The sequence below is a fragment of the Schistocerca gregaria genome, chromosome 11 (genome assembly GCF_023897955.1).
Source record: "Schistocerca gregaria isolate iqSchGreg1 chromosome 11, iqSchGreg1.2, whole genome shotgun sequence".
NCBI lineage: Eukaryota > Metazoa > Arthropoda > Insecta > Orthoptera > Acrididae > Schistocerca > Schistocerca gregaria.
The window spans coordinates 54,334,120-54,347,244 of NC_064930.1; the positions used below are offsets into that span (position 1 = coordinate 54,334,120).

At 40.7% G+C, this 13,125-nt stretch overlaps 1 protein-coding gene across 2 annotated transcripts in view; it reads right to left on the minus strand.

Annotated features, from left to right (window-relative positions):
* LOC126295181 (nuclear pore complex protein DDB_G0274915) overlaps positions 1-13,125 on the minus strand; it is a 132,064-nt gene that overhangs the window by 21,740 nt on the left and 97,199 nt on the right. For both annotated transcript variants that reach the window (XM_049987486.1, XM_049987487.1), the window contains exons 11-13: positions 8,750-8,880; positions 5,642-5,912; positions 3,051-3,196 (exon numbers count right to left, since the gene is read on the minus strand). In XM_049987486.1, coding sequence (XP_049843443.1) covers positions 3,075-3,196; positions 5,642-5,912; positions 8,750-8,880 — 524 coding nt within the window. In that variant the 3' untranslated portion in view covers positions 3,051-3,074. The remainder of the gene's footprint in view (positions 1-3,050; positions 3,197-5,641; positions 5,913-8,749; positions 8,881-13,125) is intronic.

Below are 13,125 nucleotides of genomic sequence, written 5' to 3' on the forward strand. Positions count from 1 at the left end.
GCATTACATGCCTAGATGGACTAGTCACCAGTGCATCGTACACAGATCTCCTAAAGAATCATCTGTGGCCTGCAATCAAATCAAAGCGACGTGGATTGCTGTCAGCAGGTGTCCTTTTGCAACGTGACAATTCAAAGCCCTACACTGCCTGCACAACAGTTGCAACAATCACAGACCTGCATTTTGAGTGTCTTCCACATCCACCATACTCACCACACTTTGCCCGAAGTGATTTCCACATGTCTGGACCGCTCAAAAACACAATGGGAGGAAAGAAGTTCCGTTCTGATGAAGAGGTATGTCACGCGGTGCCCGAGCGGTTGCGCAAACTATGAAATTAATTTTTTTCTAAAGGATTTTATGCACTTTGTAAGCGCTGGAGGACTTGCATTGAGTGTGGGGGAGATTATGTTGAAAAGTGATACAGCTTTGTACCACTTCTGCACAATAAATAATATTTTAAAAAATATTTATGGTTTTCATTTGACTCACCCTCATAGATGAAATCCACAGTTTTCATGGTCATTAGGTCAATTAAAGATAATGAGATTTAATCCTCGAGCGGGTGCGCCATTTTTTACAGAATGAGCAAGTGTGTGGCATACTTTGTACATATGTAAGGAACAGCTGTCTTTATGTTAGCAAGATAAATATGTATGAGCAAAATCATAGTTTAATTTTAGTTAATTAAACAATGATAAAATGAACTTACATTATATGAGCTAAATCACTGTTTAGTCAAACACTACTAAAACAAACTTTCATTCTATCACACTGTGGCCCCATGCAAGTGTTACCCCACAGTAATGACCCACTAAAAGCATTAAACAGTGCAGCTGCATCACATCCCTGCCAATCACATATTTGATTACTGATTATCTTTTACAACTGCCCCAGTCTGGCATTGCGCCACTAACTCTGAATCTAGGTCATTCTATTGCACGGATCACACTTTTATTTTCTCACCTAGCTCATTGTTTATTGTATGTAATTGCTGTTCATTTGGATGGACGACAGCATTGTATTAATTCAAGCAATAATGAAGGAATAGGTATGAGTTCGCAAAACTTCTTTTATTTTTATTTTTAGAAAGAGAACACCACCAACACTGGAGTGGCAAGAGATGGTGTTATTAACGGATTGTGCACTTTAAACATAGACACACCTGCTCGAGCGTTAGGTGTGTGTACAGTGAAATACAAAATCTTAGCCCACAGTAACAGTATCATAGCATGTGGCGATGCGTAACGAAGATGTGAGGCAATGTATCATCGCTAACACACTGTAACCTGAAGTAAGGATCATGCTCTCTATCATGATTGACCATTCACAGACAAAATCAATCAATTACAGACGAGAGCAACAGGGTTTGCTATCTTCCTCACATGACAAATTTGGTTTCGTTTTCTGAAGAATGAATTAACAGGGGAAGTTTTACTGTAATTCTTGCTTCTAAAGGGGTAATTATTCTTATTTTTTAATGAAATTTTGTGTTAAATTACTATTACAGCCAGTTCACTACATATTGTTCATTGTACTTATTCTTTTAAACGTATGTCAATAAAATTACACTGAAGATAATTTATTTCTATATCAAATAGAAGACAAGCAGATAACCGGGCAGATGTCAATAAATGCGATGACACAAATAGCAAACTGCATCGACTGCTTTCACAAGCTCGTGACAGAAGGTAATGGCGTACACATCGTTCTATCCAAATGCGACTGGCACTACTTGTTCACGTCAAAAGCTTAAGTTCCCTGTAACACCTTGGCTCTGGCCAGCAATACTGTCATATCTGTTACAACCACAATTCCATAAATTTTACAGAACTGAAACATTGTACAAAGACTGGAAGCAGTATTTTGTAAAAGATTGCCACAAAGTTCATGTTCTGACGAGGGATGGATTCTAAATACTAATCCCGGCAGAACAACTAAGTGACGGCATGTAGCCAAAATCGACCATCATTGGCCCGTCAGTTACGGATTCCAAAAGGTAACGTTCACAATAGAATGCCACATTGTGAGACATACCATTCCGGCAAAAAATACACTGTGTTGTTAATAAATACATTTCAGTACGAGGTCTAATATACCATTCCTAGAATGATGTTTTCCACCTCCTTTATCTATTGCCTGACGAAAGACGTTCGTACGTTAAAGTAGTTCGAGAGTGGGAAGCACCCCATTTCTGGGAGGTTTCTTACGATTTGTGCTGATCCTGTGCTTTTGATTATGCGTGTTTCTACCTGTCGGGTCGAGTCGTCGGCTCCTTGGGGGCAGCGAGGAAAGGCAGGGAGTGCACGTGACCTCTGTGACCCCGAAACAAATCATCGTGGCACTGCTGTTCAGATTTTATGGTACTACTACTCTTTTGAGCCTCGTGCGGGACAGATGCGTAACAACATAGCTGGAATCTGATGCATGCACAGCCAATTCACTGAGAGAAGTCAGAGTCGTATATTATAGGAAATACAGTGAATTCAACTTCTCTGTGTGTGTTATTCCACTGGAAAAAGAAACGTTTGTCTTGACATCTTCAATGCAATACATTGAAGTCCACAGTGGGAGAAGCTGTCCCACAGTTTGAAGGTATCGAATAGCAGGACCCTTGCAGCATCAATATTGTACAATGACTGTGTGTGTGTGTGTGTGTGTGTGTGTGTGTGTGAGAGAGAGAGAGAGAGAGAGAGAGAGAGAGAGAGAGAGAGAGAGAGAGAGAGAGAGAGAGAGAGAGAGAGAGGGAAAAAAAAAAAAAACCACAAAACCTAGCAAGATACAGATTCACTAGCAACGGCCTAGGCTTAACACCACCATTACAGAAATAAAGACTCAGGACACATTTCAAATATGCGAGGACCATCCGCAGATGTGTAGGATCAGATGGTGACAGCCCAAGCTGGAGGTTGCATACTTCCCTGCAGGACAATTCCAGTGTTTGTCTGGTGTTTGCTCTTTACTTCGGAGGCCCCATACAAATCCAGATGGATCCACAAGGAAGAAATTGGATAGCCTGGGAAGGAAAGACGTATTTCTGCAGAACTTACAAGTGCGTGTTCAGACGCCGAAAATCACCGGTTCTTGTTGCGCATACGTGACGTCCTCGACCTCGGCGCCGTGGACCCAGAGCCGATGCTGAACATCCCCACTGAGCCGGGCGTACTTTGGCCGAAGACGTTCGGCACACTGCCTCCTGAAAAAGAACGGACAGTGCCCGTAAGTAACAAGGGAGATACATGTCAGCTCTCTCTAATCCTTATTAACTTATATTTGTAACTTAAAGGTTGATTCAAAGTAGAACTCGACGGAATAGAAGGGAAAGCAATATCACCGTCAAATGGAGTTGTGTTTGCATTTGATGGAACGTCAACAGAACATCACTTCACTTGGCCCAGTACCGAACAGAGAATGTGTAGTTCCAATATACTGTCTGTGATACAATAAGACAGGATATAGTAACTAGCAAAGATAATTAATGGCAAAAGCAAAGTACTTGACAAAGTTTGTAATGTAAGCAGTTAAGGGAAAAAACTGGAAAAGTGACACACACAAACACACATTTTGAAACACTGACATTTATTTTTTAGACAAAACACATATACACAAACATTGCAAACAATATTTATAAGGCAATACATAGAGCCTTTTTACCGCACCCAATGCTTATGTTTTCCTTTTAAGTACCAAACAATGTAAAAAAAATCATTTTTCACTATCAAAAAAAGTATTTTAAATGAAAATTGTATAGTGTTTTTCTTTAGTTGCTGTAAAAACTAATGATTTTTTGGTTTCAAATACTCTGGTGCACAAATCTTAAGGATGAAAGGAACTTTTGGACAATCTATCACTGCTAAGTAACACAGCTCGAAGGTAGGTAGATTGGGGTTTAACGTCACATCGGCATTGAGGTCAGTAGAGATGAAGCACGTGCTCAGAATATTTCGAGAAAGAGGAAGGAAACTGGCCGTGCCCTTCCCGAGGGAACTAGATCGTAACAATTTAGGGAAATCGGGGAAAACTTAAATTTCAGCAGCTGGAGGAAAAATTTGAACTGTTGTCCTCCAAAATTTAAGTCCAGAGTGCTAACCACTGCACTACCTCACTCGGTAACGCAGCTCACAAACTTGGACCCTACGTAGAAACAACTGCTATAATATAGTACAGAAGTACTCGAAAGAAATAAGTACACAACGAGACGAGCAGAAATGATACTTCTATTCACCAAAATGATTGTGTTTGACAATGTCCCAAATGTATTACACATTCCCACCTGTCGTCATATAAAGGTGCGTCCAGAATTGTCGAACACAGTAGTTTTGAAGGTCCAGGTGTTACAGTATGGGGAGGGATAAACTTGTATGGACATATTACGTCCAAATCTTTGCACATACCACTGTGACACTGTAATCCTACCCCACGGGCATCTTTTTCAGAGGTGTCCTTAGCCCGACATCATTTTAATGATAACGGCCACACTCGGTGCTTTGTCCCAGATTCAGTGCACTTAAAAGACTTATCGACGTTAGTACAGAAGACCACACCGAGGACAATACGTTGACACGGGATTTGTTTCTATTGAGAATACTACCCTCGTCGTGTATAACTCGGCACCACAGCAGAACCTAAAGCAGTACAAAGTTATGGACACTTTAATTATTGTCTTTACAGGCCACTTCCACCACTGACACAACATTCTAAATAATACGGTAGTCGTTTCATCAAGTTTTGTCACTCAGCATCGACACATCGTGTGGAAGTTGGTTTTGCACACCGACAAATTTAGCCTCTTTTGTGAATGGACACTCTAAGTAAAGTATTTGAGCTCCACAATGTTTCACAAAAATGAAGCTAACAATAAAATAAATTTTAAAGAGACACCAAAGCACACAATATACTACTGCAAAACAAGTGGGTGCAGCGACAATACATTAACTTCCACTGTTAGCAAACGACACCACTCTCGCCCCCACCAATGTTGACAATTTCTTCCCGAGAACCTCCGACACTGACACACCTTTCCGCCGCATTCCACTCTGTACGCTCAGTGCGAGTCGACCTTTACTGATGAACTCTTCATATTTTAAAGAGTTATTGTGGCACTACGAATGCTCGATATTTTACCACAGTGTGTAAGGCCCGTGTCACAAGGATTAAGATTTGCTTTTAAGTTTATCTGCTGTCTCGTCTGACAGCTTCGAGCAAACATTAGGCCATTAGCTACAGGAGGGGTTCACACATTTTCATGTGACAGCTCCCGTGATATTTCACTCGTCAGATTTTTGGAGTGCTACCTGACCGGTCGGGAGCAATGTCGACATTTGACATCGCAACCTGCGACATCACAACCTGCGAGGTGCAAAGATAGCTACACTACGGAGGCACACATCTGAAGTTCAGTCTCAAAGTGTCTTCTTATTACAGCAGAAGTGTTCAGAGAAGAGGAAAGAAAGTGTTATTGATTAATTGATGCAAACGTGGAACAATCAGAAAACTCCCAGTTATTACAACAAACATTTTGCTAAGTAACAACCTGCTGCGGGCATTACACCGTGTGACACCTCCGACATGTGTGCCGCACAGTGCACTTACTGGGAAACCCGCCCCGTGCAATGCGTACCGAAAGGGAAGTCGGACTTACCGGGTGTCTGGCCGGCCGCATTAAACTGGAATGCCCCCTTCGGTGTAGACGCCTGGCCCGCGGGTGCCGCGAACGGGAAAGCAGCGGGGCTCGCGTCGGTGGACTGCCCGAACTGGAAGCCTCCGGGCTTCGGAGCAGCCGCAGAGGAACTCTGCCCCGTAGCCCCGAATTGGAAGGGCACGGCGGCAGCCGCCGCCGTCGTGGTCACGGGGCTCGCCGCGCCGAATGCAAACACCCCCTGCTGGCCGGCCGTCGTCACTGCCGCGGCAGCCTAAAACGGAGGTGAAGGTACAGCACACCGCCCCAGTTATTGTTGATGTAATACAGAAGTCTTATTATTTCTTCTTAGAAATATCGAGAAAACATGTAAGCACTAATGTATTTTGTAGAGTTCTTCGAGCCTACAGGAGTCTACTAATAGCTCGTTTGGTAATGAGTACTATAGAAGAATGCCAGTTACTTGTGATCATTACTCTAAATGAGACATTTTAAAAAGATTATCACAAGTGAAGAGGCATATTAATAAAGGTGAAGATACAATATGTAAGCCGGTGTTGTGTTGTGTATTTCATTACAACTTTTAAAAACAAAGATGATGTGACTTACCAAACAGAAGCGCTGTCAGGTCGATAGATACACAAACAAACACACAAAATTTAAGCTTTCGCAACCAGCGGTTGCTTCTTCAGGAAAGAGGGAAGGAGAGGGAAAGACGAAAAGATGTGGGTTTTAAGGGAGAGGGTAAGGAGTCATTCCAATCCCGGGAGCAGAAAGACTTACCTTAAGGGGAAAAAAGGGCAGGTATACACACACTCACTCACTCACTCACTCGCACGCACGCACGCACGCACATCCATTACAACTTCTTTATAACGACTGAGACAAAACGAGATTACAGCAAGTCACAGGAGTATGTATACATTAGCAACCAAACATTATAAACAAATCACAGTAAGTCTCACCACAAGTTCCTCATCAAAACTTCCCCTCCCTACAATTGATAGTGTCTGCAAGGAAATTTAACTTTATCTCCATTATCATAATATACCACAGAAGATCATATTTATTTGTATCAATAATGAAGCATGAAACTTGCTGGGACAATACTGCAGGAGGATACAAGTTGCAACTAGTGCTCTGGGCCGTAGTCACTTATATTCAAACTCTCTCATGCTAACTTTCACAGACTGTTGCCTCTGACAGGCACACACTCAGTTTGATGTTATAATGACTCACTCTAGGATGTTCGTTGTAGGACAGTTGCTTTGCTCTTAAATAGTTATTTAGTGGAACACGATACAGCAATGTGCGACAAAAAAGTATTAACAAAAATAACAATTCTAGTTGCATCGTAGTGCTCCTGTTGTTAATAAACCGACAGGTCCTCAAAATACAAGTGATAGATACTACAAATCATCTTGCTGTACCATAGCACCTTCTCAATGTGGTCTGCATATGTTGTTGTTGTGGTCTTCAGTCCTGAAACTGGTTTGATGCAGCTCTCCATGCTACTCTATCCTGTGCAAGCTTCTTCATCTCCCAGTACCTACTGCAACCTACATCCTTCTGAATCTGCTTAGTGTAGTCATCTCTTGGTCTCCCTCTATGATTTTTACCCTCCACGCTGCCCTCCAATACTAAATTGGTGATCCCTTGCTGCCTCAGAACATGTCCTACCAACCGATCCCTTCTTCTGGTCAAGTTGTGCCACAAACTTCTCTGCTCCCCAATCCGATTCAATACTTCCTCATTAGTTATGTGATCTACCCATCTAATCTTCAGCATTCTTCTGTAGCACCACATTTTGAAAGCTTCTATTCTCTTCTTGTCCAAACTATTTATCGTCCATGTTTCACTTCCATACAAATACTTTCAGAAATGACTTCCTGACACTTAAATCTATACTCGATGTTAACAAACTTCTCTTCTTCAGAAACGCTTTCCTTGCCATTGCCAGTCTACATTTTATATCCTCTCTACTTCGACCATCATCAGTTATTTTGCTCCCCAAATAGCAAAACTCCTTTACTACTTTAAGTGTCTCACTTCCTAATCTAATTCCCTCAGCATCACCCGATTTAATTTGACTACATTCCATTATCCTCGTTTTGCTTTTGTTGATGGTCATCTTATATCCTCCTTTCAAGACACTATCCATTCCGATCAACTGCTCTTCCAAGTCCTTTGCTGCCTCTGACAGAATTACAACGTCATCGGCGAACCTCAAAGTTTTTATTTCTTCTCCATGGACTTTAATACCTACTCCGAATTTTTCTTTTGTTTCCTTCACTGCTTGCTCAATATACAGATTGAATAATGAACAGAAAAAGGGATGTTACATGTCGTATGATGTAATTTTGGGGAGAGAAAGGGGGGGGGGGGAATAAAAAAGCATTTATTATGCAGAATAATGCAGTAAGAATAATGAGTCAATTTGATAAACAAACGTCAATCAGAATCCCTTCAGGAACCTTGGTATTCTTACATTTACATGCCAGTACATATACTTACTCCATAAAGGTATTTATTACTGGTAGTAAGAGATAGTTCTGGACGAATTGTGAAATTTGCAACACTAAAGCAAAACAATAATTTTTATGTGGACTAATGAGTACCAGTCGATGGTTGAGAATAGGGTGTTATATTCTGGTACAAAGGTTTTTAAAAGGTCTTTATTATTGTTATTTTGGTGCTGTTTCACAATACTGATATCAATCTGTAATTTCCCCATGTCAGACTAGATGCTATAGCTGGGTGCATGTAGGAAGGCGGCAGTGTGATGCGTTCTGTGTAGACATGGATGGAGAGAGAGAGAGAGAGAGAGAGAGAGAGAGAGAGACTGAACACCTTCCAGCTGCACCAGTGTGCTCCCTGTCTCTCTTGCACACCTCACACTCCAGCCACTGTTTCCGCTTCTCACCTCACTACACCTAAACTAGAACAAAAATTGACACTAAATGTTCTGCACGCACCCCCGATGTGTGTGCTACAGGCAGAGGTGGTATGTGGTAAACTGCTCCTTGGCGCTGCACTCCGTCCCATCATCCACCTTACAATGTGAACATTAACGGCACTGGCACAGTTACAGAAGGAGAAATTCCGTCTTACCTGGCCAGTAGAGCCGAATGCCGGTTTCGCATCCCCTGATCCTACGAACGGCGATCCGAAGGCTGGCGTCTGGCTCGTCGACGTACTCCCGAAACCCGGAGTTGTGCCAAGTGAGGAGCCAAATGGTGAAGCTGAAATGGTAAGAAAATTTGTAATCGTTCATAATTTTTCGTTAAGGTGCCACACACATATACAGCTCTGACACCTCTCGACACAGAACCCGATGTTTCTGCCCACAGCACTATATTTTTGATTACGCACAGGCTCCTAACAGGTCTGTTCACACACAGCCACCGTCCGACCTTTATAAAAGTTTGCTGTTGCATACGACAGTTCTCTCTAAGGGTCTTTTCCTACACATACAATTGCTGGTCCGTCAAGTCAGTTAAGTTGTTCTATGTGAATATGAATCCCACACATCGAGTCTCACTCTGGCTACAGGTGTACGCATTTGGGTGTCAGTGTGATTGCATGTGTGTACTTCTACTAAAGAAAGAGCAAGAGCTCAAAAGCTAGTAAAATGCTGTTTCAGTTGAGTGTTTCTATGCATCACTCAGCTATCAGCATCATCAATCAGCTATAGATGATTGATGGCCTTTCCAGGTGGGAGGTTTCCTTTGTTTATTTATTGTTCCGTGGGACCACATTAAGGAGAAGTCTCCATGGTCATGGAACGAGTCAATACATGAAATTATAACACGACTGTAGAAACAGATAAAATGAAATATAAGAAACATATTCAGGTGACAAGTCGTAAGTTTAAATAAAGAAAATCAACAATGTAACACTGGAATTTGCTTAATTTTTTAGCTGTTCCAGGAGCTCCTCGACAATAGGAGGAGTGAACCATGAGGAAACTCTTTAGTTTAGACTTAAAAGTGTTTGGGCTACTGCTAAGATTTTTGAGTTCTTGTGGTAGCTTATTGAAAATGGATGCAGCACAATACTACACTCCTTTCTGCACAAGAGTCAAGGAAGTGCATTCCACAAGCAGATTTGATTTCTGCCTAGTATTAACTGAGTGAAAGCTGCTAACTCTTGGGAATAAGCTAATATTGTTAACAACAAACGACATTAAAGAAAATATATACTGTGAGGGCAATGTCAGAATTCCCAGACTATTGAATAGGGGTCGACAAGAGGTTTTCGAACTTACACCACACATAGCTCGAACAGCCCGATTTTGAGCCAAAAATACCCTTTTTGAATCAGAAGAATTACCCCAAAAAATAATACCATACGACATGAGCGTATGAAAATATGCGAAGTAGACTACTTTTCGTGTTGAAGTGTCACTTATTTCAGATACTGTTCTAATGGTAAATAAAGCAGCATTTAGTTTCTGAACAAGAATCCTGGACATGGGCTTTCCACAACAGCTTACTATCTATCCGAACGCCTAGGAACTTGAACCATTCTGTCTCGCTTATAATATGCCCATTCTGTCCGATCAAAATATCAGTTCTTGTCGAATTGTAAGTTAGAAACTGTAAAAACTGAGTCTTACTGTGATTTAGCATCAAATTACTTTCCACAAGCCACGAACTTATTTCATGAACTACAGTATTTGATAATGTTTTAGTATTACACAAAAGATCCTTCACTATCTGGCTGGTGTCATCAGTAATACTAGAAGGCATATCATTTATATAGATAAGAAACAGCAGTGGCCCCAGTACCGACCCTTGGGGAACGCCCCACTTAACAGTACCCCATTGGGACTGAACATCACTACCATTCTCAATTTATTTTACATATTACCCATTCAGGAATTTCTGTTGTTGTTACACACTGTTTTAACATATTCTAGAAAAAGTAAGTATTACGGTTTCTAGTTCACTGAGAAACTTATGACACAAAAGTCATTACACAGCTACATAGTAATAGTAGGCAGTAATTCCTAATTTAAATGCGACAGAATATTTGTATCACCAAACAACTACCACAGTGGCACGTACTCACAGTACAGGCACAGGGGGAGTTATCTAGTGAGATCGCTTTAGTCCACAAGCGAAACTCGAGTGGCAATGTAGAGTGCCACCGAGTATTAGTATGGACAAATAATGCTGCATTTACACATAGGGAGCTGGAAAAAGACAACTACAATATGCTGACCAGAAGCAAGAAAGAAATAAAAACAAAGTACTTGCAGAGATGCAACAAGGAAGACTATAAGAGGGTAGGGTATTTTATTTCTGTCATAGAGGACACAACACAAAGATTTCATAAGCAGGCAAGTATAAATGCTAAGAACGTCCTTTAAACAAATATTCAGTAAGGAAAATTAGTGATTTTGCTTTTAGTAAAATTACTGATCAGTTTTTTAAAAATTATTATACGGGCTTTATCAGGCATCATTCAACATCTTAAGATTTTTTTCAGGTTTCTATTGGTTCAGCACATCATTTTCTTGGAACTTAACATTATTTCTTTGCCACACAATTTTGTTAGCTTTTCACTACATCCTTAACAACTGCCTAGTAAGGTTAGTGAAGACAGCTAAATCCTAAGTATACATCTATTTTATACATATAAAAATTCGCAAATGTCAGTATTTGATATGTTCAGAGATTTACATATGCTTCTTGTTGACAATGAGTTGTTAAATTGTTAGTTTTGGGATGACCATAACTCATTAGTGTTTAAATATTTGGTGGCATGGAAATCTGCATTTTTGCAAGATTTTCTCCGAGTGCATTTTGGTGTGAATCAAATTTAGAACATCCCAAAGCAATTTAGTTAATATCTCTGTCGTCTTCTGGGTGTTCACTGCATGTGGCTAATTCTGTCACTCCAATTACATATAGTACACAGAGAAATATGCATGGCCCAATCTTATTCAAATAATTGAGGTTACACACCACCTCACAATATTCATCTTGCTGTAACATATCCAATTACATATAGTACACAGAGAAATATGCATGGCCCAATCTTATTCAAATAATTGAGGTTACACACCACCTCACAATATTCATCTTGCTGTAACATAGCTTTGTTGAAGTAGGTTGCCAGACTGATCCGAATGGATAGCCCTTTCTATACTCTGGTACTTCTCACTGCTGTTCGCATTCCTCACATGCCTCTTTTCCGAAAATATGGATGCTGTACAAATAATGGAGTCCCTTCCTTCTTTGATGACATCTTCTGGAAGGCTATCTATAGCTTCACTGTGCCAAATACTGAGCTGTAACATGTCATTTTAGGGAAAATGATGGGTTACACTCTTAGTCCTTCTAAATCATCATGACAATTAATAAACGTTTCTGCTAGTTTTTTTTCGTTTTTGCTATTTCTTTTTAGGTTAGGCTTTACCATGACTGTTACGGACATTAAATGAAACAAGAAGTTTACTGATAACAGTCACCGTTTTATTTATTTCCACGACAAGTTTCTAAGGTTTAAACCTCCATCATCAGGTGGATTTACATTAGTTAGTATTGCATCTGTGTGTGTGTGTGTGTGTGTGTGTGTGGTGTTACGATTTTTTGGGCGAACTTGTGGCACTGCCTAAAAAAATCTTAACACACACACACACACACACACACACACACACACACACACACACACACACAACAAACAAACAAATGCAAAACTAACTAACGTAAATCCACCTGATGATGGAGGTTTAAACCTTAGAAACGTGTCGTGGAATTAACTAAAACGGTGACTGGTAACAGTAAACTTGTTTCATTTAATGTTTTTGCTAGTAGTTACATTTCGAACAGCATATTGTCAGAGAAATGGGTAACGGTTGCAGGTAACACAAGGTACACGACGAGTTAAGCCGCTCTACCTGCCAGAGGCCACGGAAGAATGGTGCTCACAACAACAATAGAAGTTTTCAAACTGTGATTCTATCTGATGTTCTTTGTTGTCCTGCTCATCAAAACAATCTTGTTGTGCAGGATAGTTGTACCCAAATGAGTGCAATACAATTGCAATATGGAAATGTGTGCTGGAAAGTAATGTTTCTGAATTTTTAATGTGAAAGCTCTTAAAGATTTTAAAATAAAACACCTGCTATTAACATTCTACATCTTTCTTCTCCACACCTACTTATTTGCAGCCCTCAGCCGCTCGAGGACTCTGAACTGCAGCGTGTAAAGCAATGTCGGCATGTAAGAAGCAGCGTGCTGTAATCGTGTTTCGAGCTCTAACAGTTTTTTCACACACGGAGCACCCTCTACTTCACATGGCAATGCCACACCGCCCACGAGCACTACCCCTTGCGTTCACTGTCACTGATCATGCTGATTTTGATCTGCTTCCAAAACTAACAACTTTGAGGACTTTTACTTTGACAGTGATAAAATGGTGCACATGTTTGTTACCGGGGGAGGGGGGTGGAAGGTTTCTGTTAAGAAAGAAATATA